Genomic DNA, 23,939 nt, shown 5'->3' with positions numbered 1-23,939 from the left:
GTAAGGATTCTGTCGGCAGGGCCCCCAGCAAGGCCACCCAAACCCTAAGGCGTGTGTGGAAATAGCCAGTTATAGAAACTCTGTGTCTGGACATGCATGCTGACAGGTTTAGGTATCATTTCATTCTTCCCGTGGGGAGAATGACCCTTTCTTAGCTTGTCCTCTGCGTTAAGTTGGTTTTCCAGCCAGTTGCCTTTCTTTTGTCTAGTTCTGAAGTAATTCTGAATTCCTCACCAATTAGGAATGTATGTTACCATTGACCACCATTAACCAGCGTGGATAATTACTAAAAGAAACCTCCTTTCCTTAATTTTATTCCAACTTTGGGCTTTCATTGGTTTTAGCCCAGATGATGTTTCCCCATTGCAAATTAAGCAAAATTTGTAAATCTTAAAATAGTAGGGTCGCAACTTTTTGGCCAAAAATTTACGTGTCCGTGAGAAAGGCTAACATTGTGATTTGGTAAGGGTTTCTTTTGGATAAAGCTAGGGATCGGGGGGTCTTTGACCACACTTGCTGTGCTCTGATGTCGGTCTGTGGGTTTCCCGCAGGCCTGCCTGACTCAGGGAATGACCTTGTACAGCTATGGCATGCTGCTCCCCTGTGGGGTGGACCAGTTCCACGGCACCGAGTATGTGTGCTGCCCTCAGACAAAGATTGTTGAATCTGCTGTGTCAAAAGAAGAGGAGGAGGAGGAGGAGGAGGAGGAGGAGGAGGAGGAGGAAGATGAAGAGGAAGACTATGATATTTATAAAAGGTAACCTCCTGTCCTGAGCCTGCGGATGGCCGTGGCTGCTGGCCCCTGGCTTCCCGGTGAAGCGGGCAGTGCCCGTTCCTGCCGGAGCTGGGCCGGCACATCTCACTTGGGCCGTGGCTGAGCCCAGGCACGCCAGTGGCCTTCAGCAGCGCGTCGTCCCGGCCACGTGCCTTCCTGCAGGGTAGCCCGGTGCCTGCTGCCTGGCGACCCCCTTCCGCTGAGGTGGCCGGGCTGAGCGCTTTAGCAGCACAGCTCACCATGGGCTGAGCTTATTTCCTGCCTCTGTCTTTGTGTTTCAGAACAGGGAAGGGACTCATTGTTGTGCTCTGTGCATAGCAATTGGTATTAACCTTCCTTTTTTACTGTGACCTTCAGTGAATTTCCTACCGAAGCAGATTTGGAAGACTTCACAGAAGCAGCTGTGGACGAGGATGAGGAAGATGAGGAGGAAGTGGTGGAAGATCGCGATTACTACTACGACACCTTCAAGGGAGACGACCACAACGAGGAGAGCCCGACCGAGCCCAGCAGCGACGGGACCGCTGCAGACGAGATCTCTCACGGTGTCCAAGGTAACCCCACGGAGAGCCCCCGCGGCTGTAAAATCCACCTGGCAGTTATTTACTTAGAATTTGTTAATATTCTTTAATTTGCCTAGAGACTGCTTTCCTCACAGGTAAGTCACAGGAGGGTGGCTTCATGCCCCAAAGGTGAGGTCAGCTCTGGGCACTGCAGGCAGTTGACAGATTTTAATCAGGAAACTAAGCTTTGCATTGTAAGGACTTAACTAGAGAATTAGAGAGACCATGTGGTCTGCCCTCGGGCAGGATTCTTCCACATTCAGCCGGAAATGGTCTCTCCTGAGGGGGATCCCCTTCCTCAGTAACTGCTAAAGCCTCAACCTTTCGGAGTGGAAGTCACTTCCTTGGTTCCCTTCCTGAGTGTGTTCCCATCTGTAGGCTGCCCTGTTTGTCCATCAGAAAGAGGTTTGCAGCTGGGAGGGTGGAATTTGATGACCTACTGGTAAGGGATCAGGGCCAGCAGTGTTTTCATTTCACCATGTAAAAAAAAAAAAGTTGTGACAGTTCTAGACCATTTTATGTGCAGCCTCCTGCTGATAGGATATTCGAAACCAATTAAGATCTGAAGAATTACTCAGGATTCAACCAGGAGCAGATGACTTAATGAGTCTAGAAGTTTGTGATTCACCCTGGAGAACATAGAACTTACACGCGTCCTTTCCAGGGGCCTAAGTAGTGTTTACGATGGTTACCGCCACTGAAACAGCCTCTGCACCTGCCTGTCTCCTTCTGCCCTTGACACCCCCGGGACGGCCAAACCAGGCAGCTGTGCCCACTTCACAGATGAGAAGCGTGAGGCCCCTCCATGTCAGCCCTGCCCCGCTCTAGACTCGAGACAGTGCAGAAAGCACCAGTCCGTATTCTCAGGGCCTAGGGCTCTCTCTTGCATCAGGAAGGAAAACGACCACTTCCTCAGGGTTGACTGGCAGGAATTGGCAACTGCGTTGGCCAGGGCGCCAGGTGCTGCCCCATCTTGGCCTTCGCTGATGTTAAGTGTCGCCTGGTCCTTCTCCCCTTGCTGGTCTGTAGCTCTGTGAACCCCTGGAGCTGCTGCCCGGCCCCTGCTGACATTCTGACCGTTTCCACACAGCTGTCTGCTCCCAGGAGGCGCTGACGGGGCCCTGCCGGGCCGTGATGCCCCGGTGGTACTTCGACCTCTCCAAGGGGAAGTGCGTGCGCTTTATATATGGCGGCTGCGGCGGCAACAGGAACAATTTTGAGTCTGAGGAGTATTGTATGGCTGTGTGTAAAGTGATGAGTAAGTCCCGCCGCCCTGGCTGTGCAGCTCCATCCCGTCCAGCGTTCTGTCCCCCGGCGTCCTCGTGACTGCGTCTCTGTGGTGCTCCCTGCTCACTCGGTGTTTGCTGTTGGTCGTCTGCTCTTCTCTCTGTGCTTTCTAGATCTAGCTTTGCTTTCCTTTCGGCAGCTGTCAGCTCAGTTTTCTGTGTCCTGTGCTCACCGTGGGCCCGTGGAGGTGGAGGTGGTGGTGGAGGTGATGGAGGAGGTGACGGAGGTGGTGGAGGTGATGGTGGTGGAGATGGTGATGGTAGAGGTGGTGGAGGAGGTGTTGGTGACGGTGGAGGTGATGGTGGTGGTGGTGGAGGTGATGGTGGAGGTGATGGAGGTGGTGGAGGTGATGGTGGTGGTGGAGGAGGAGGTGATGGTAGTGATGGTGGAGGTGATGGTGATGGAGGAGGTGATGGTGGTGGAGGTGATGATGGTGGTGGTGGAGGTGATGGTGGTGACGGAGGTGGTGACAGCGGTGATAATGGTAGCAGTGATGGTGGAGGAGGTGGCGCTCCCTCCCTGCCACAGGGGAGAGCCCGGGGCCTGCCCTTTCTCATCCGGAGCCTCCGTGTTGGTTGGGTTGGGAAGGCAGCCCTGCCCTCCTCTGTTCAAGGCTGAAACTCACGAAGGACAAGCGGACAGGTCGTGAGTTCTGCACATCTTGTGTCCAGGCTTTTATCTCTCACTCTTGTCTTGAGCGGCCCTGTGCCGACCCCCCATGATGCACACTAGCTAAGGGGGTCACCTACTCTCCAAAGAGGTGACAATAAGGACACTTCAGGGAGCCGAGAACATTGGAACATCTTGCCATATGCACTCCAGGGAACGTGCTCTGCAGCCAAGTGGTGGTGACTCTGTTTCCCCAGTATTCTGGCAGCGCTGGATCAGGCAGAGCTTTAGGAGTTTTAGTTTATGTGTTCTTTGATCACAAAGAAATTCAGTGTTCAGCTGAGTCAGGTTTACTTAGATGTCAGTAGGTTGCCTTTCTTCATAGTTCCCCCTTTTCCTGTTTAAGACCCTCTTTCTCGTCTGGAGCACTTCTGACCTGTGTGTAGGAAAACCCTCCGGCTAGGCAGACCCTTCTTCATTCTGGTTCTGGAATTCATTGGAATAATGAGCTGCTGCCATTCCTGGTATTTGCTCTAAAGATTTTTGGCTGTAGCTTCTGATGGTTTTTTCGTTCATATGCCATCTTGTTCCCTCTTTCCTTCCCCAACCAAAAGATTTTTTAAATCTTAATATGATTTGGTTTACTTTTAGTGCTTCCACTCCAGCTGCTGCTTTGTGAACTTTTTATTTGAAATGATTGAAAAGATGAGAAAACAAATGAGCCCTTAGGGAACGTTGGTGGCAGAAACTTTTTTATTTAGGAAAGATGGAGATAGAGAGAGAGAAATTACCGTGATCCTTCCTGCTTTGTAAAACTTCTTGAACTAAGGGGCAGCAAAACGCTGTTTGGGGTCAAAGCCTGAGCAACCTGGGTCGTTAAAGACCTCGCTGAATATGGAGGTGCGGTCTTTACCCAGAGGATCAGGCGGACGGTGTCGTAAGACACCGGAGGCTGGCAGATTGCTGGAGCGGGAACGGTTGCGAAGCCCACAAGGTCGTGCTTCCCGGCAGGCCATGGGGCCCGGCTGGAGGGCTTCGGAGCCTAGAAGCATCACTGCTCTGTGGGCAAGTTTGCTTCCCTCCTTGAAGGGGACTGAGGCCTGCGCATTTCCAGCTTCCTGAGCTGGTCGCTTGCACACAGACAGAGGGATGCGGTTCTAGGTTCGAGCCCATCGTGTCTTCAGAACCAAACTTCCAGACCTGCTGCCCCTTTGCCCTCTCGTTCCGACGGGGGGCAGGGGGGTGGGTGGGGCGGAGGCAGCTTGCGCTTGTATTACCTTCATCCGGCCCGGCGATATGAACCAAAGGCTCTGTCTCCAACACGTAAGCCTTTAAGCTGCGGACGTGCGCTGCCAATGGCGCCGTGTTTGTTGGCACCAGTGGACTTCAGTGCTTCGAAATTCCCCTGGCTGAGCTTTTGAGTATTGTGGGGAATGTGGTTTCTGAAGCTAACTGTACATATTCTGATTTAGTTATAGTCTGAAAATTGGCTGTTGAGATCCTATTTAAATTAATGTAGGAGCCAGATAGATGTTCTTGACAAGACTTAAGCCGTAGCTTCTAGGGTTAAAACTCAGTAAAAGAGGGTGAATGAAGACACCCCGACGGAAGGACTGCAGAGTGGCTGACTTACTTGTGGTCACACTCATCAGTTACACAGCTGGTCTCATGTTGTGTTAAAGTTACGCAGTTCTGGAAACTGGGAGGATTTGTTTTTGAATTAAAATTCGTTGATCTTGGCTTTTGCTCTCCAAGTGGCTCTCAAGTGTGTCCCGATGGAGCAAGTTGTGTGAGCAGGTTGCCTGACGTTCCTCCTTGGCCTGGGAAATCCCCAGTGAGTTGGGGTAATGAGAGTTTCCACAGGTATTTCTTAAGAGGTGGACTAAGTAAACCTGTCATCTCAACCCTTCCTGGATGAGGATAAGGTCCTTTGTGCAGATACACGTCTGCCTGGGGCTGGTAGGAACTCAGGAACTTAGACTAGTGCGGAGCGTTTGTTCTAACGGGTTTGGTCCCTGGGTGGTGGCCTGGTGAGGCCAGTGAGTGCCATGGATAGAAAAGCCCAAAGCATCTTCACACTTGTGGTAAGCCCTTGTCCAATACATTGCCCCTGCTGTGGGGCTGGGGCTGAGGGACCTCCAGTGGAACTGAAAACTAAGCAGCTGGAGCTGGAGCATTTGGACTTTCTCTGCCCAGTCTGTGTGCAAAGAACATTCAGTTGAATCAGTTGCCCAAAGTGAGTTGTGACCTAAAAATAGCCAGAGAAAAAGAGGAAACCCGAGCCCCACAGTGCCTTTGCACGTCTGACTTCAGCCCTGTCTCTGGTCAGATGCTCTCAATAGGGTAGTTCTTGTTTAGGTTTTAAGGTTTCAAGAACTGAGGGAAGGTATGGAAGTGGTTTCCTTTTCTGCCCCTGAAGTCCTAAATAGATGCCTCACTGGTCCCGAAGGTACAGGCGGGGTGCGAACGGGCCCGGTGGCTGGATATTGGGTGAGGAAGATGGAGTGGCGTCCCAGCAGACGGGCGCAGCCTGCCCTTGAGCGCGGTGCCGGACACGCCGGTCCCGTCTGCAGGCCCAGCCAGGCTTCGTTCCCTGAGCATCGTGCGACTTCCGCGTGGGGCCGACCCCTGGAGAGAACCCTCTGGTCACTTTGTTTCAGTTCCCCCAACTCCACTGCCAACCAATGATGTCGACGTGTATTTCGAGACCTCTGCAGATGACAATGAGCATGCGCGCTTCCAGAAGGCCAAGGAGCAGCTGGAAATCCGGCACCGAAACCGGATGGACAGGGTAAACCTCGGGCTCCTGTATCTTCGTGCTGTCAGGCATCAGCTAACTTGGGGTTCGTGGTTGAAGCAGAGGGACGCCACCTCCCCAGGTTGTTGCGCTAACTGAGTTAGGACAGGTGAGGTGTGAGAGTATAAGCAGGCAGGCCTGCCTTCTGGGCGGAGCTAGTCCCCCTCCCTATCTCCACGATAATGGAATTATCCTCTGAGTGCTTATCTGTTTCAGACTCTGCGAGGAGCACTTCCTGTAAACATTATGTTCTGCCTCTTTTTCTTTGCCATGAACTAGCTTTTTACATTTTTTTATTTTGAAGAAGGAAACTTTACATCAATATTGTAAGTAGAAAGCTAGTATCATTTACCATTAGAACAAGGTAACTAGAAAAATATATTGGATGAAAGCAAACAGTGTTAAAGCATTCCAGCTAGATACTGTTGGCCTGTGGAGTTTCAGGGATGCTTTCTTTTCCTTCAAGGAGTTATAAGTGCCAGAGCAACAGAGCACCAGGGTGCAACTTTCTCCTAGACTTACTTGGAAAGGTTGAAAAAAAAATTGAAAAGGGAATTTTTTGCTAGGTCTGGGTACCACCTAAAATCCCACACATCCCCTGTGGTGGGCTTATATGCTGGGAAATGCTTGTTGCTCTGTTTTATCCACATCAGTTCTGAGAAGTAGGTACTCCGCCTCCCCCCACCCCCAGGAGACTAAGGCCCGGAGACTGGTAGATAACCTGCCCAAGGTTATGAACAAGGCAGTCGTGGAATGGGGCTCCCCTGGGAGAGCTGACGCCCTGCATCTTCGGAGGCAGCAGTTCTGGGACAAACCCTGAGCTCATGAGTTTGTGGGATGTGATTTCCTCGTGCACTTGTCCACATTACATTCAGGGCTTGGCAGTATTTTTAGAAAATGGGGGGATTGTTTCAGAGATGATTCTGGCTATAGTGGCTTTGACCTTTGTTCCAGGTGAAGAAGGAATGGGAAGAGGCTGAACTTCAAGCCAAGAACCTCCCCAAAGCAGAGAGGCAGACTCTCATTCAGGTGAGACGTGTCCTCCAGAGAGGGGCTCCCAGGCTGACCCTTTGGAGTATGGTCGGAGCCAGAGTCCGCACAAGTTAGAGTTTGACACCCCCTTTTGGTTGAGCGCTTACGTTACGAGGATATTTTCACTGACCTCCCAACTGCCGTTCTCTAGAATTGCTCACCTACGGTGGAGGGAAGCCAAAGCTCAGAGCAGAGCACTCCTCACTCAGGCCTGGAAGGGACCTTAGCTCGGCTGTGTTTATTCTGCTTTCCTGGCAGAAGTCCTCGGGCATCTTCCTTCTAGGCTGTGCCCTGTTTTCCGGCAGTACTGCAGTACCGAATGCTTTTTTTTTTTTGCAGACTTACTGAAAAGTCAAAAGGCAGAAAATAAATCTATCAGTTTATCTTTAACTTTGGAGGTAAGGATGTAATCAGACTCACAGCAGCTGCCTCCCTTTGGCTAGAGGAGGTTGTTGACAGGAATTTACAGGACTGATTTGGGACTCATAAAACTAGTTACATCTTAAGTCAGCTTGCGTTTATGTTTAGCTGAAATCTCTCTTCTCATGATGTTGATATTTTATCGGCTCACGTTTGCTTTTTTATCAGTAACCTGGAAAATCCGCGAATGTTAATTTCCACACAGCCAATGCACCCTACGCAGGGAGCTTTAGCTCGGCAGCCTTAAACCTGCCTGCAGACCTGGCCAGGCACCCCGCAGGGAGCTCGCCCTTCAGGACTTGGTGTGAATGGCTCGGCCTCACCTGCCACAGGACGGGACTGTGGTTTGGGGGCGCCTTGCTGCAGCGCGGGAAGAACGGCCCTCCTTTCCTCGCGGTGCACACGGAGAGGCCAGGCCTGGGCTTGCGTGCTAGGGATTTCAGTTAGGGAGGTGTGGAGGAGCCCAGACATACGTGCTCTCGTTAGATGGGGAAGTGCAGTCGGCCCTTGGACCGCAGGGGTTTGAATTGCGTGGGTCCCCCTACACGCAGATTGTTTTCAATGGTAAAGGCCACAGCACCGCACATGGGCGGTTGGCTGAATCCGTGGATGCGGAACCGCGTGTACAGAGGCCCGACTGTAAGTTACACTGGGATCTTAGACCGCAGGGAGGATCGGTGCCCTTAACCCCTGCGATGTTCAAGGGTCACCTGTAAGTGTCCAGACGGAAGTCAGAGGAGGCGTTCTGCGACCTCAGCCCTGCTCCACATGACTCTGTGCCGCTTGCAGGGGCGCTGGGCACGGAGAGGCACAGAGCGGGGTCTGACGCCGTGTGCGTAGATGCCCGCAGGTGCGTGAACTCGATGTGGCTCCCGCTTTATGGTTTAGCACTTCCAAGCCATGGTGAAGGCCCTGGAGAAGGAAGCGGCCAGCGAGAAGCAGCAGCTGGTGGAGACGCACCTGGCGCGGGTGGAGGCCATGCTCAACGACCGCCGCCGGGTGGCGCTGGAGAACTACCTGGCCGCCCTGCAGTCCGACCCTCCGCGGGTGAGAATCGCTGAAGTAGCGTGTGTAGAACCGGCGTGAGCTCACATCGCGCTCGAGAGCCCGCGGGCCGCCTGTGGTGTGGACGCGGCTTCCGCCGGAAAAGCAGAACCTCGGGGTGTTGGCTGGTAGTTCCCCAATTGTTGCATTTTTATAGTAGCCTTACTTTCAAAGAATAAAAACACGTCTTCCATGGACAAAGGCTTTTGAACCAGTTCTATTCTAAATAAGATGATAAGTTAATTTATATCGCCGTTCTTATCTGCCAGTGGTGTCAAACTTTATCCCTTTGCTCTAACTTGCCTTGCTCTGGGGGATGGAGAGGATTGAAAAGGAGGTATTTGTAGCCTCCTTAAGCAAGTAAAGTCTTCTGGGTGACACAGGTCACCCTGTGCTTGTGATTATGGTGGCAGGCGCCGAGCTCAGGAAAGGGAACAGACAGATTGGAGGAGGACGGTGGGCTAGAGATTCTGGAAAATGCTGTCTGTTGAGGAACCACTATAACTGTGGAACTTGGCTTTTGGTACTTAGAAGGGTAGCTTCTTGTTACTTGGTAACTGAAAGCTCTTAAAGGTACAGCTTTCATTCCTGGGTCTCGCTGAGGCTGGCTTTCTTAGTGAGTTTTTAAAGCTTTGTTTTCCTGCCCGTTTTCAGTTCCCTAGTCTCTGGACGTGAAAACCACTGTTCTCTCTTGTAGCCCCATCGCATTCTCCAAGCCTTGCGGCGCTACGTCCGTGCTGAGAACAAAGATCGCCTCCACACCATCCGTCATTACCAGCACGTGCTGGCTGTTGACCCCGAAAAGGCGGCCCAGATGAAGTCCCAGGTACACCAGCCAGAGGAGAGACCGCTCTGACCGGTGGTCGGGCAGCACGGATGGTCGTGCTTGTTGTTGTTAGTCCTCAGGAAATGATTTTGGATTTCCAAAGACAGTAGGTACAAGAGTTGGTTTTTGCAAAGGTACTATTTAAAAAATATCTTTTCCATACTTTTTAATATTAAGTATGTCCTACTTAAACTGTTCTTGAAGGTTTAGGAATGCAAGATTATATTGAAGAGATCATTTTTATATCAGTTTATTTCTGGCTGAGGGTCCCACCAGAATTCATATTTGAAATCTCTTTCTAGGCAAATATATCAAGCACATCTTAAAAATTGGTCTCTTTTGTACAGTATAGTTTTTGTGTTTCGACACTTTACATCCCTGGGTTTTGTCCCCTGCTGCGTCCTACTGGTCTTTGCAGTCATCTATAGAGGTTTGTTTCTGGACCTACTTTGCTGATTTTCGTTTTAACCATGTATTAACTTGAGTTTTACTGTCTTGTATTCATAGAAATGAACTTGCCTACAAGACTGCTAGCTTCCTTTACAACAGTCTGCCTATTAGTTTTCCTAGAGGGCCTTGTGATGCCATAACTGATCTTACTCTATTTCCTCCCGTATTTTAAACCCAGCCCTGTGCTGCTTGTGGGGACCCAGTGTGCACAGGCTGGGTACCTGTCCCCTCCTGCCTCCTGTTGCTCCTGTGGTGTGATTGTAGGGGAACTTCCCAGAAGCCCTGGGGGGCTCCCCTACGGCCCCATCTGCTGCCCAGTTCTGCTCCAGCATCTGACCACACATAGTTGAATCCTGTCTGCCCTTGAGCAGCTCACAGTTGTGTGGAATTAATTATGCTAACTGTAAAGATGGAGAAGAATTGTCCTTAAACATACGGAGCCCACATTAGCAGCTGGGTGTTCAGGGAATGAAAGAACTCAGTGTCCTAAAGAGTGGGAAGGGCATGGGTCTGGGGACCCCCAGGGCCTCTGCTGGGGGCCTGGAGCTAAGGCTCTGTCTGAAGCTGGATGGAGTAGAAGAGAAGGAGGAAAGGCCAGCAGACCTCGGGTAGCTTCCGGGAAGCTCAGGTGGGAAAAGCTTACATCCTGACAGGGGTGAGAATTTTTCAGGTCTACCCGATTTTTTTTTTTTTTTTTTTTTTTAAACGTAGGTCTTCCCTGGCGGTCTAGTGATTAAGACTCCACGCTTCCAATGCAGGAGGCACAGGTTCAATCCTGGTTGAGGAACTGAGATCCCACATGCCGCATGGCACGGCCAAAAATAAATAAATAAAGTTAAAATTTTAAAAATGTAATCTTTTTTTAATTTTTTTTTTTTTGTAGAAAATCTAGACTATTATGTAGTATTTTATAGAAAAACAGCCTGTTTTGTATGGTGAGAATAGAAGGAAAGGTGAGACCTTGATCAGTGTGTTCAATCAACCTGCGAGCCAGGATCGGGGAACCACCTGAGTGCCCTGGGAGGCGGAGCATCTTTGCTGCGTGATGTTTACTGTCTGCTCGGAGCCCTTAATCCTGGGGCAGCTCGGCCGCGGGATTACACTGGCCTTTGGCCTGTTCCCTGTCCTGTTATGTAAACTCTAGAAAACCCCAAATATGTTGAGCCTCTTAGAACGTGTGCACTCGATTTGAGGTGTGAGTGATGTGCTGCTGTCTCCCCCCACACACTGCAGCTCCAGGGGGCCCTCCAAAGACCCTGGCGCCCAGCATCCCACCCTGTGGTCTTGTCCTCGTGGGTGTAGGAACCGTCCTCTGCCAGGCTCCTTAATTCCTCTGACATGTGGCAGTGTCACCACTGCTGAAACTGGGGAGCTCACGGTTCCGTTTCCACTTGGATTTATTCTCTAAAGCACTCACTCTGGTGCTTTCCCATCAATTTACTTGATTGAAAGAATGGCAAGTATAAAATTAAATGGCTTTCATCTTTGCTTTTATAGGTCAGAGAGACATCAATCTACAATAAAAGCATCTTTCCATTTAACTTTTTTTCATTTTGACCTTTCATGTTAATGGCTTCAAGCCCACATAATTAATCCATTGGCTCCGAGCGCCCTCTTTAGGAAGAGCTCGGTGGCTGCAGGTGTAGCCCGGTGGGATTAGCCTTCCTGAGGAGCTTGTGTGACGTACAGCCACGTGCTTCACAGTGTCATTGGGGTGGATGTAGTCCAAATCTCCTTTCATTTCCACCCTGAAAACCTCTCAAATTCAGTGACAAAAAAAATTTTTTTTAATAAAATTCAGTGACCACTTTAATGACTTTTCTTCTTTTTTTTTTGGATGAACAACCTTGGAACTTCTGCATTCAGAAAAGGCAGTGAGCTATGTAAGGCAGATGGTAGATATACCTTCCTTATCACCCCATAAAAATCAGGTTTATTTATACTTCAGTGTGCAGTTTTGAAGGAATAGCTAATTTAGTTAAATAGGAATAAACTAGCTCTGATGCTCACTGTGATAATCATTTCAAGCAGCTGCTTCACGAAGCAAAAATCCATGAATGGGCTCACCCCTCACATCTGCTTTTTAACCAGTGATTTCATTCCCTTGTTACCTCATCTTGTCTGACCAGTGGTAAAAATTGACCAACTCGTCTCCTCTTTCACTCAGAAGAACCTTACTGAGTGTCTGGCATCGTTCAAATTTGGGTTCTTTTTTTATAGTACAGTTAGCAAGTGCCTCCTGTGAAAACCAAATCAATACTTGGCTAAGGAAATTTTAAAAATTCTCCCTTAACTTTGGAGCACTCTCTGGATAAATCCTTAGATCACCGAGAGGTAATACACACATTCTTGCACTACGGTGGCCAGTAAACACGGGGAGGATTCATACTGCCCCCCTGACCAGCTGCTTTGCTGGACTCTGTAGAGAACATCGGTCTTTGCAGAAGAGTGTGGGTGTCAGGCTGGCCCGGCTGTTCTGGTGACACGGCCTCTCGCTCATCCTGTGCTTGCAGGTGATGACACATCTCCACGTGATTGAAGAAAGACGGAACCAGAGCCTTTCTCTGCTCTACAAAGTACCTTACGTGGCCCAGGAAATCCAAGAGGAAATTGGTGGGTGCCGACGGTTTGCATCACGGTCAGGCGGGGCTTGTGCTCAGGAGTGATGGCGGTGCCAGATGAGAGAAGCAGGACACGCGAGGCCATGAAGCCGGGCATTAGCGTGCCACGGGCTCGAGAAGTCTGGGGCTCACGTGGCAGGGTCAGGTCCTGGCTGGGAGCCACAGAGCCTTGAGTTTCATTGACCTTCCCTCTGTTACCGGAAGAAAAATCTAGGGTGTGAATTTGCAAGGGACTAAGCGAGTCTCCCGTTACCCTTTCCCCCCTTAATTGCTGGTGTATTTTAAGGCATCTGTTTATTCACGTTCTCACTTCTTCTCCCTCTTCTGGTCTCTCTCTTCTTCATTTATCCAACAAACGTTTGTTGTGTCTACTGTGTGGCACAGAGTAAAATGTGTACCAGTAGACAGACCTCCTGGAGCTCACATTTTAGGAGGAGGGAACGGTCAGGAAAACGAGTGTCCGTGGGGATGGGTGCTGTGCCAGAGGTGAAACTGGGATGGGACGGGGAGGGTGCCTGGTGGTCAGGCTCCCTTGGGGGAAACCTGAGATCCGAATGATAAGGAGGAGCCCCCCACACGGCGGCCCCCGGGGGGAAACACTGAGCACAGGAAGCAACGACTGCAGAGCCTGATGTTTAAATAGAGAGATTTTAGCAAAATCAAGGAGTTTGGATTTTATTCTAGGATAATTGAAAGCCGTTCAAGGGTTTTAAACCAGCAGGTGACTAGATCTGGGTTATGTTTTTAAAAAGTGTGAACTTAAAAAAAAATTACTAGACTGCTCTGTTGAGAGCTGATGAAAATTGGAAACCACCCAGGAAGCAGTTGTAAAAATCCAGGAGGGAGGGGATGGCTGAGTGCACAGAGATGGGAATGGAGGCGATGGAGATGTGAGTGGTCCTGAGGATGCGTGTCAGAGGAAGGGTGAACAGGATGTGCTGATGGGCTGGGTGGGGCAGGGGGTTGAGGGAAAGAAAAGCATTGGCTCTGCCCCGGTTTCCCCGTGAGCAGCTGCCTGGGTGCTGCATTCTCTTTACCTGTTAAAATAGAAATTGCCCTCAGACATTAAGTGGAGGTGTGAAGTAGGCTACCAGGTGGGTGAGCCAGAGGTCGGGGGTGCAGGTGCAAGAACAGGTTTGGGAGTCATGATCCGTGGATGGTATTTAAAACTGTGCCGTAGGAGGAAACCACTTACCCAGAGGGAGTTGATCGAAGAGAGAGGGGGGCCCAGGATGCAGCCGTGGGCTTCCCAGCGCCAGGGTTCTGCAGTCAGCGGAGTCAGGGGGCACACCCTCAGGAGAGAGGAGGGGGTCGTGCATGGCCCGTGTTGTGAGCTGGTGAGACGCCCCTTTAGGCAGAGCTCGCATCCCACCCGTAATGACGCGAATTAGCCCCATGCAGGCTGTCCTGTGCCTAGGAACCAGATCCCTCTGCAAAGCTGGCTCCTGCATGTCTGTCTTTGTCAGATGAGCTGCTTCAGGAACAGCGAGCGGACATGGACCAGTTCACCGCCTCCATCTCAGAGACCCCCGTGGACGTGCGGGTGAGCTCGGAGGAGAGCGACGAGGTCCTGCCGTTCCGCCCCCTCCATCCCTTCCCGCCCCTGCCTGAGAACGAAGGTGCGTGTGCGCTAACAGCCCAGCTTGGCAGCGGGGGCCGGGGGGCGGGGAAGAATGCAGTTAGAAAACTGAAGTCAGATCTGGGGCGGGCTTGTGCTGGGGAGGCTGTGTTCCCGGTGCAGGTCGAGCAGGGGAGGGGCCGGGATTCACCGAGCACCTGCCGCCTGCAGGCACCGAGTGGGGAGCCTTCAGTAACGTCGGGAGGTTTGTGATGTTTCTCGCATTTCATGGACAGTTTGCCTAAAGCCCACTGTTTGTCCTGGTCCCATCAGCTGCCTCCAGTGTGTGAGGCCTTCCACGTGGAAGCCCCTTGGCAGCTTAAATAGCACTTTCATGTTCTAGGCTGTCATCATCTCTTCCTAAGAGTCTTGGGAGGTAGGTGACAGGGGGCTGCAGAGGTGACCTGACCCACTCAAGTGCGAGGTGGGCTGAGAAGCTGTCCCTCTGCCTCCTCCTGCACAGGCGTGCTTTCTTCCATTCCCTGCCGGTTTTCGACGTCTGTAGGGATCTCTCAGAGCTGTGGGTTTGGGGACTTCCCTGGTGGCGCAGTGGTTAAGAATCTGCCTGCCAATGCAGGGGACACAGGTTTGAGCCCTGGTCCAGGAAGATCCCACATGCCGTGGAGCAAATAAGCCCGCGAGCCACAACTACTGAGCCCACGTGCCACAACTACTGAGCCTACGTGCCACAACTACTGAGCCTGCGCACTAGAGCCCGCGAGCCACAACTACTGAGCCTACGTGCCACAACTACTGAGCCTGCGCACTAGAGCCCGCGAGCCACAACTACTGAGCCTATGTGCCACAACTACTGAGCCTGCGCTCTAGAGCCCACGAACGACAACTGCTGAGCCCATGCACTGCAACTACTGAAGCCCACACACCTAGAGCCCGTGCTCTGCAACAAGAGAAGCCACCGCAATGAGAAGCCTGCGCGCTGCAAAGAAGAGTAGCCCCTGCTCGCTGCAACTAGAGAAAGTCCGCGCGCAGCAACAAAGACCCAACGCAGCCAAAAATAAATAAATTAAAAAGAAAAAAAAAGCTGTGGGTCTGCACCAGAAATAAATAAGCTGCCGAGCCCAGGCCCTGAGATCAGGGTGTGGAATCAGTTTCTGTTTATTGGCCTGCTGCTGTTGTGGCTGATGGTGGTGATGATAAAAGTAGTGGCCACCGTTGCAGAGTCCTCCTCGTACGCCAGCCTCGGCTAAGCACTGTGCATGGACACTCTTGTTTATATTGTTTTCCCAGAATAACCCTCTGAGGTAGGGACAGGGAGTGCTCCCCGTTTGGGGATCCAAGGTTTAAAGAGGTTAAGTGTCTGCCCAGGGTCACGTGTTCTGTAGGTAGAGAGTAAGGATGTGAGCCTGAGCTGATGCGGTCCTGACTCCTAGGCAGATCCAGTGGTGCTGCTACGGAGGCCCGAGGAAGGGGGCGTCCAGCTCGGCCTCCAGACCCTAACACAAGTGCCTTCCTTCTAAACCAGCTCTCTCAGAGGTACCGACTCAGTACAGTTGACCCTCTGATAGTAAAAGAGCATCCGAGGAAGGAGCCAGAGAAATAACGTGGTGCCAGCGCTCTCCCTAAGCCTGCTCTCTCAGACCCCACCCACGGGGCCGTAGGGTGGCCCTACTTCCTCAGCTTGTTGGGATGGGGGCGCGTCTCGCTTGGACATTTGTGAACTAGGACCTTGTCTCCTTCTCAGAAAACCACAACCAGTGCCAACTTGTGTTTTTGTTATTTTCTAAGAAAAATAACTTGGGGCTAAGCTCAATAATTTGGGAGTCTCACAGAAGTTCCCCCAAAAGACCCAAGACCGCCTGCCTTCTCTCCCTTCCTTCCAGTCCTCTGCTGTAGCTCTTACCGCCGTTTGCTTGTGGGGCAGCTCAGGCCCAGTTTGTAAGGAAGAATATGCTTTTGTTCACGTTATAGAGAAAGTCAAGTCAAAGGTAGGAATTTTGAAAGAAGGGATTTTTTTCTTAATCTCCTCTTGTGCTGTTTTGTTTTTGTTGCTTTCCTTTCTGCTAGACACTCAGCCGGAAGTGTATCACCCAATGAAAACAGGTTGGTTTTGTCAAAGATGTACCCCCTAAGACCTTCATTCCTTTCACTTGCCCGGAAGTTTCACGCTCCGTTCCATTCCATCACCTGATGTTTTCCGCCTCATGCCTTCAGACATGGCTGTGGGAGGACCAGAGGAGCCTGACCTCCGGCACCCAGAACCCAGTGTCCGTGGGTTTGCTTACCCGGTGGCCATCCTCAGCTGCCCTTCTGGATGTCCAGAGAGTACAGAGGAATACAGAGTAACCAAAGTAGAGCCTTCATAAATCCTTTTAAGCTGGGTAGACCTTAAAAGTATATCCAGCTTAAACAGGTTGGTTGCAAATTCCTAGGATAAATAAAAACATGCTTATGGTCGGGTGGAGAGTCATTTTATTTTACCTCTTTTTCTCTGCTGCTCCCACATACATCTTTTCCCTTTCTTCTTAGCTGTCCTTTGCCTTTTGTCCATGCCCGAGTGTCTGTTTCCAGCTGTCTCATGTCCCCCGAGATGTAGTGTCCCTCAGAACATAGTAGAAGCTGATGGATGAAACAGGTTGAGACAAGTGAACACTTGCTGTAACGAGTCTCCACTTTTCAGATGAAGTTCACTGCGTGTGAGCACAGGCTGAATGCTTGCACACTTGATCTCGTTTAACCCACTGAACACACTGGAGGTAGGGTTATTAGCTCTCTTTGCTAGATAAGGCAGTTGAAGCAGCCTCAGAGTTCAGTCATGAGTTTAAGAAGTGGAGGAACCAGAATCTGAACTCAGCTTCCTCCGTCTTCAGAGCCCGTGGTGTTCCTGTTTCATAGACCGCGGTATAGCTGCCACATTTCCTGGGGGGAGTTGGGGGGCAGTCCAGCCTCCAGGGTCATCGTGAACAAGGGCACACGTTCACAGACTGACCAGGCTGCCTCGTGCTGTGCCCTGGCTGAGGGTTTGGCAGTGGTGTGTGTGCTGCTTCTCAGAACACAAGGGTGTGAGCTGGCTCTACAGAAGTCACTCGTGTGCACGTGCTTTGTTTTATTCTACTTGGATCTGCCTCTTCATCACTGTGTGGGCGTTCCTCTGAGCAGCACATCTTGGATACGTTTAGATGAAGATGAATTTTCTAAAAGTTTAACTTGTCCTTATGCTTCAACTGTTATTCGTTGGGATAGTTTAAACATTAACTTTTGGTCTGTTAAATTCCCTTGTTTATTCATTCTATAAAACCAAAGTGCCTTGGGTCCGTGTTAAAGAAACATGAGGGTTGTACCACCAATAAAAGTGTTAGGAGAGTCTGCGCGCTGGTAGTAGGACTTTAAATCTGTTGGTTCAGTGCCACGTTATTTTTGAAATAGGATCCTGCCCTATGACCTTTGAAATTCTGAGGAGGAGGAGAGAGAGAGATGGAAAGAGCGCAGAGTTAGAATTTGTTAGGCTGGGTCATGAGCATCCTGCCGAGAGAGGGTCCTCTTTCTTAACATAGCTGAAATGCACTGTTGCTGTTTCATTGACATTTTGAGACTACAAAAGCCGGCCCTGGTTTAACTCACCCTAGAATCAAGTTGTGAAACTCTTCTTTAAAATGAAAGCTGTGGAAAAAAGGCTGCCTCGTTTCTGGCTGCATTCTAACGAGTTAAGGGTTAGCTGGCCCGGGGGCTCAAGCAGCTGCAGCGCGGTTACTAGCGGCTCTGGGTCCAGAGCGAGTCTGGCCGCGAGCTGGAGAGCTTTGCTGTGGCTGGGCCTCTGGCAGCCTGAGACGACAGTGCTTTGCAAATACTCGTGTCGGCATCTTGCTCACTTACGGGTGGTCACCTTAGAATGCCGAGTATGCCGCCAGGTTGATCTGTTTATAAAAGGTTCAAATCACAGGCGTCTATGTAGCACTGTATATAATATTATTAAGGAGGCACTCGGTAGGAGAGCTAGGAGTCACATGCTTTGGGGCTAAAAATAGAGAAGATTGCGCCTCACTTTTCCTCTCCCTGGGTTTGTGCTGCGCCTTTGGACACTGTCGTCAGGAGTGCCACGCACAGGTGATGCCGGCCCAGGCAGTGTCTGACCTTGACAAGAGACTGTTGCCATTCTTGCTCTGTTTATGGAAAGGTACCGTCCACCCCGGCGTTAGAATTCTCCCCATGTAGGGAAGGCTTCCTTCCTGTTCCTTCTGTCATAACCACTGAGGATGTGACCGTCTGATAAGCCCCAGGAGGGTTACATCCTAGTGAGGGACGCAGAAGAAAATCAATAATTACAAACAGTGACTCTAAGTATTATAACCTGGGAATGTCTCCCAAAAAGAGCTGATAGGAAGGGTATAAGGTCAGGGAGGGTATTTCAGGCAGAAAGAATTGCCTGTGGCGTAAAAGACGGTGCCTGAGGCAGGCATGCAGGTTCGCTGCTGGTGTGGCAGGTCTTCCACTCGGAGGAAGTGTCAAAGGAGTGAGTTGAGGGGTAGTGGGTGCTTGGTAATGTCACAGGGTGGGTCGCGGGTGTTTTGATGCTGGAATGCCTTTGGATCCAGCTTCTGTTTATAGTACAAAAAGTATCGTCTCCTGAAGGCTTGCACAGTGAGCACAGCACTCTCTCCTCCTCCATGACACCCATCGGTCCTGCGTCACTCACCCCTGTGGAGCACGGTGCATCCTCCAAAATGGGAACAAGGAGCATATCGAGAAAGGGGAGGGGGCATTTGGTGAGGGCTCCCTGGCCCTCAGGAGGGAGTCTGCTGCTTCTGTGAGGTTGGCGTGAGGTCACGCTGTCCCAGGAGACTCAGGTGTGCTCTCCCCACACAGGATCTGCGCTGGGAGAGCAGGAAGGAGGACTGATCGGGGCCGAGGAGAAAGTGATTAACAGTAAGAAGAAAGTGGATGAAAATATGGTGAGCCGTTTCCCCCTGCTCTGTGCCCGTGTTAACTTTGGGAATAATTAGAGTGAGTCGCACTGTTTTAGATGCTTTCCAGATGGACCTCCACGTGTCCGTTTCCACAGGCTAGCAGACGGGTAGGCTCCGACTGCTCCCACAGATGCGCTGTATTGTGTAGAGTCTGGGTGTGAATAAAGAATTATTTTTCAGCAGTAGCTCGGCTCTTGCTATACGGTGGAAAATATATTTGCAACTAAAGGCATGAATAAAATATGAGAGGCCATTTCAAATGAGTAGAGATTTAATAACTTGGAAATGGAATAGAGTTGAATTTGGTTCTTACGCTGCCTGAGGTTTATACCACCTATTAATTATTCATCTAGCATTTTTATCACTTACATTTCTGGATTATCTTTAACTGAATTTGATATTTAAACGCGGCTGCTTGGTAATTTGCGCTGAAATATCTCCACAAGGGTTACCTAAAGGAAAACGCAGGGGACGGCCCTTAAAAGACCAACTGCTGTACAGTAGTTTTGCACCCACACCTGCTCCTTTGTTCAGGGGTCTGGTGCACGGACTTAGGTGAATGGCACAGAGCTGATGGGTTAGTGGGTGTCCATCAGGCGTCTGCTTCCCTCCACCAAATGGTAAATGGAGGGGACGAGAAGCAGTTAACACTGACACACTAAATTTGCCCTCCCTCCCAGTTGGTGACATGCTCCCCCCACTCCCCGTTTCAGGTTATTGACGAGACCCTGGACGTGAAGGAAATGATTCTCAACGCCGAGAGGGTCGGAGGCCTCGAGGAGGGGCCGGTATGTGTCCCGCTCCAAAACCTGATGGCTGGTCCCATGCCAGCCTCGGCCATTTTCCCTCCCTCCTGGGAGCACCTCGCGCTATCTTACGCTATCAAAGGTCCCTCGTCCCCATTTCCCCTGTGCTTTCGGATAAGAAAGCTCAAGCTCGAATCTCCATGGAGATTGCAAGAGGTGGGGGCTCCCCCCACCTGTCCGGCGACCTGGATGGCAGGGTCCGGGCGCCCCCTTGGGTTTCTGGAGGCGCGACCGAAGGCTCACGGCCTCCCCCGCTGCCTGCCGTCTCTCACACCCTGTCGCCCGTCTGCTTCGTTACGGTAGGAATCCGTGGGGCCCCTGCGGGAGGACTTCAGTCTGAGCAGCAGTGCCCTCATCGGTCTGCTGGTCATTGCGGTGGCCGTCGCCACAGTCATCGTCATCAGCCTGGTGATGCTGAGGAAGAGGCAGTACGGCACCATCAGCCACGGGATCGTGGAGGTGAGCCGCCGGGGGCCTTGCAGAATTCGAGCGTCTCGTCGGGCTGCGCGTCAGTCAGATGGCTCTCTGGGTTATTAGGTCACGTCTCGGAAGTCAGCCTCGGCTGAGTCAAGTTGATCCTGTCACAGGAGCTGTTGCCAACTCTTGACATTAATTTGGGCTTCGACCGTGAATGCGAGGAAAGCGTAGGAGCAGTCTGTGCTGCCCAGGGTGAAAACTGTTTTCTCAGATTGTTTCCTTAGCGTTTCCTTGTTTTTCAGGTGCGTTATAGATGTTTGAGAATGAAGCACTGCTAATACTGTTTATTTCTTTCTTATTAGTTTGCTTTTTTTTTTTTTTTTTTTTTTTTTGATTTATGGCTGTGTTGGGTCTTCGTTTCTGTGCGAGGGCTTTCTCTAGTTGTGGCAAGCGGGGGCCACTCTTCATCGCGGTGCGCGGGCCTCTCACTATCGTGGCCTCTCTTGTTGCGGAGCACAGGCTCCGGACGCGCAGGCTCAGTAATTGTGGCTCACGGGCCCAGCTGCTCCACGGCATGCGGGATCCTCCCAGACCAGGGCTCGAACCCGTGTCCCCTGCATTGGCAGGCAGATTCTCAACCACTGCGCCACCAGGGAAGCCCCATAGTTTGCTTTTTTTTGACGTGTTTTATAAGGAGAAAACCAGGTATATGACAGTTCAGGCAACAATGGCAATGTGGGTGAATTGAGTCTTAAAAATATGAAATAGGAATAACACTCTTCTTTTTCAATGGGGAAAAAAGCAACAGTAAATTCGGAAAGAGCCAGACCAGGCTGCTTCTCTTCCATCTCTTGCTCATCTGTGATTAGAACTGCTTACTTACACTTGTTTTTGGTGAGTGGTGGGAATGTCCACAGTGTCTTGATTCTAGAAAATCAATACAATAAAGAATAGAATATGCTGGGGGAAATGAATGCAAATGCATGTGTCTTAGTTATCCGGCTTCACCTCCTGCTGGACACTGGCCTAGTTGTAGGGTTCCAGGGCTGGAGGGGACCTGAGGTCATCTGGTCCTGCCCCTTGGCCCTCACCGAGGCTGCCCCGCAGAGAAGCGGCAGAGCTGAGGCTTGTCACTGTGGTGCTGGGAGATTCAGCTCACTGTTTTCTCCAACGTGGACTCCAGCTTTCAGTAGCCTAGCCTCTCTGACCCTCTTCTTTTCTCTTTCCTCCTCCTGGGTCCTCACCGCCTGCTCTTGTTTGGTCCACCCCGTGGTTCCCGGGGATCGCACAGCTCAGGTCTGCTGATGCCCTGGGAAGTTCTCTTGGGTTCATGCAATAACCCCCGTCTTTGTTCCTGCAGGTCGACCCAATGCTCACCCCAGAAGAGCGTCACCTGAACAAGATGCAGAATCATGGTTACGAAAACCCAACCTACAAATACCTGGAGCAGATGCAGATTTAAGCAGGCAAAGCACGACACCCGGCTGGAGTGGGGGGGGTGGTGAGGCAGGCAGCAGATGTCCAGAGGTTTGGATCTACGACTGACCGACAGTTACTTCCAGAGGATTTCATCTTACACTCAGACCTCCTGGATCTTAAGACTATAAAGTACTACTGTAGAATCACAATTTCCATTCTTTTTAAATGGGTGAAAAAAATGTTAATATAACAATATATGATATATAGACCTTAAATGAAGTGAAAAAATTATCTATTACAGATATTTGACTGATGTAGTTTTCTTTTTTAACTTAATCAGGAGTCCCACTTCTATCGTATTGTCTCACACATGCTCTCTGTAGAAATGGAAAATGTTGATTTTCAATGATAGACTGTACATGCTACACGCAGGCCGTTTGTTCCAGCCGCGTTGTGTAAATCAGCTCTTCACGGCTCACTGTCCTGGTTTTTATTTTTAAAAAAGAGGCAGTATTCCTCATTTATAGCTTTAAATCAGCTTTCAGAAAGTTGCTGAGAAACTAACTGAAATAGGAGCCGTAATTGATCCTTAAAATACATCACGGTACCCCTCTCAAGATTCCTTTGAAGGACCAGTTTCTTGGAAGTCTGGTGCGCCCACCACTGGGTACCTGGGTGTCTCCAGACGAGTCCTGTCACCAAGGAGGCGCTCAGAGCAAGCATTTGAGTTCCAGCATCTTTCAGCGAGCCGCGCGTGTACAGATTAGGGCCGCTACTGCGTTCCTTCTGAATCCAGTTCTTCCACAGAAATTAGCCTGTAGTTTGTACATGACGTCTTCCACTGTCCGCTGTTGAGTCACCGTAGCTTTTGACCGCTCACTTCTCTCCCGAGTAATGTCCAGATGTGCTGTTTTCCTCTTTGGGCATTTCCCACCCCCTCCGAAGGCACTGGTCTCCACCGTCCCCGCCATTCACTGAGAGAAGACAGCAGGAGGAGGCGGCCGGCATCCTGGGGAGGATGCGGGAGGTTTGCTTTTCTCTGGACGGTGGATGCTCCAGGCTGTACACAGGATGCTCTGTAGACCCCATGGAAAGCTTTGAAGATTTTGTTTCCTTCACGTGAGTCTTTGTGATGCTTGTATAGTTGATGTTGACACTCACAGCTCCTTCTTTTCCTTTTTTTTTTTTTTTTTTTTTTTTAATTCTGAAGGTTCTGGTAACCTGTGGTGTATTTTTTTTTCTATTTCCCTGTGACTGTTTTTTTTCTTCTTCCTCCCCTTTACCCCATCCATGTCTCTTCCCACTATGCACAGATAAACTTCACCTACAAACTCCTTAATCTGATCTGTGGAGAATGTACAGAGTTTAAACACATCAATAAATACTTTAACTTCCACCAGGACTCCTTGTTTTATTGGCCTGGCATTACTCGCGGGTGATGGCTTTAACCCTCCTGCCCTGGACAGTGGTGGCTTCCTTCCCTGGAGGGTCTCTCAGTGCACGGCAGAGGCAGGAATTGGTACAGGAAGCTGGACTCTTGGGCTTGAATTCTGTTTTTCATTTAAAAAATAAGAGGGAAAGTGCTTCAGCCTCAAAGCTGGTGCCTTTTATTGATCTCAGAGAACTGGTCTTTCATTATTTCTTTAATGATTTCCTCCACTGTCTTTTCTGCTTTCTAAAATTGTAATTGGCTAAACCTCAGACCTCCCTGATTGCTCCTTTTTCTTTAGTTTTAGTCTATAATCTGGGTGATTGCTCTGCTTACCTTCAGCCTTTCTAGTGAATTTTGTAATTATATATATATATATATATATTTTTTTTTTTTTTGGAATTATTCTTTTTTTGTTGTTAGGTGTGATAATGACATAGTGCCTGTAGTAATAAAAGCCTTTTTCAGTTAGAAATGCACAGTGATGTATTCTGGATAAAATGAAATGAGGTTAAGGATTTTTTTTTTTTTTTTAAGACAATCAGATGTTTTTATTTATTTATTTATTTATGGCTGTGTTGGGTCTTTGATTCTGTGTGAGGGCTTTCTCTAGTTGTGGCAAGCGGGGGCCACTCTTCATCGCGGTGCGCGGGCCTCTCACTATCGCGGCCTCTCCCGCTGCAGAGCACAGGCTCCAGACGCACAGGCTCAGTAATTGTGGCTCTCACGGGCCCAGTTGCTCCGCGGCATGTGGGATCTTCCCAGACCAGGGCTCGAACCCGTGTCCCCTGCATCGGCAGGCAGATTCTCAGCCACTGCGCCACCAGGAAAGCCCTGTAATTATATTTTTAAATTCCATAAGAGCTGCTTGCTTTATCTTTCTCTTCTTCTTTTTTTTTTTTTT

General features: G+C 50.2%; 1 protein-coding gene across 5 annotated transcripts in view; it reads left to right on the top strand.

Annotated features, from left to right (window-relative positions):
• APLP2 (amyloid beta precursor like protein 2) overlaps nt 1–23,002 on the top strand; it is a 70,480-nt gene extending 47,478 nt beyond the window's left edge. Inside the window, exons 5-18 of one of the 5 annotated variants that reach the window (XM_059930030.1) lie at nt 552–757; nt 1,133–1,329; nt 2,429–2,596; nt 5,895–6,025; nt 6,986–7,060; nt 8,372–8,530; nt 9,225–9,353; nt 12,317–12,416; nt 13,891–14,043; nt 16,068–16,103; nt 18,864–18,949; nt 19,678–19,752; nt 20,074–20,229; nt 21,548–23,002. In XM_059930030.1, coding sequence (XP_059786013.1) covers nt 552–757; nt 1,133–1,329; nt 2,429–2,596; nt 5,895–6,025; nt 6,986–7,060; nt 8,372–8,530; nt 9,225–9,353; nt 12,317–12,416; nt 13,891–14,043; nt 16,068–16,103; nt 18,864–18,949; nt 19,678–19,752; nt 20,074–20,229; nt 21,548–21,649 — 1,773 coding nt within the window. In that variant the 3' untranslated portion in view covers nt 21,650–23,002. Of the gene's footprint in view, nt 1–551; nt 758–1,132; nt 1,330–2,428; nt 2,597–5,894; nt 6,026–6,985; nt 7,061–8,371; nt 8,531–9,224; nt 9,354–12,316; nt 12,417–13,890; nt 14,044–16,067; nt 16,104–16,214; nt 16,382–18,863; nt 18,950–19,677; nt 19,753–20,073; nt 20,230–21,547 lie in introns of those variants that run through there. The other 4 variants (XM_059930033.1, XM_059930031.1, XM_059930034.1 and 1 more) reach the window with 4 other exon arrangements.
• The last annotated feature ends 937 nt before the right edge of the window (nt 23,003–23,939 follow it).

Source organism: Balaenoptera ricei, chromosome 8 (assembly GCF_028023285.1).
Source record: "Balaenoptera ricei isolate mBalRic1 chromosome 8, mBalRic1.hap2, whole genome shotgun sequence".
NCBI classification, from domain to species: Eukaryota; Metazoa; Chordata; class Mammalia; order Artiodactyla; family Balaenopteridae; genus Balaenoptera; species Balaenoptera ricei.
The sequence above is the reverse complement of the archived record's forward strand: the minus strand, read 5'-3'. Positions and strand labels throughout refer to the sequence as shown.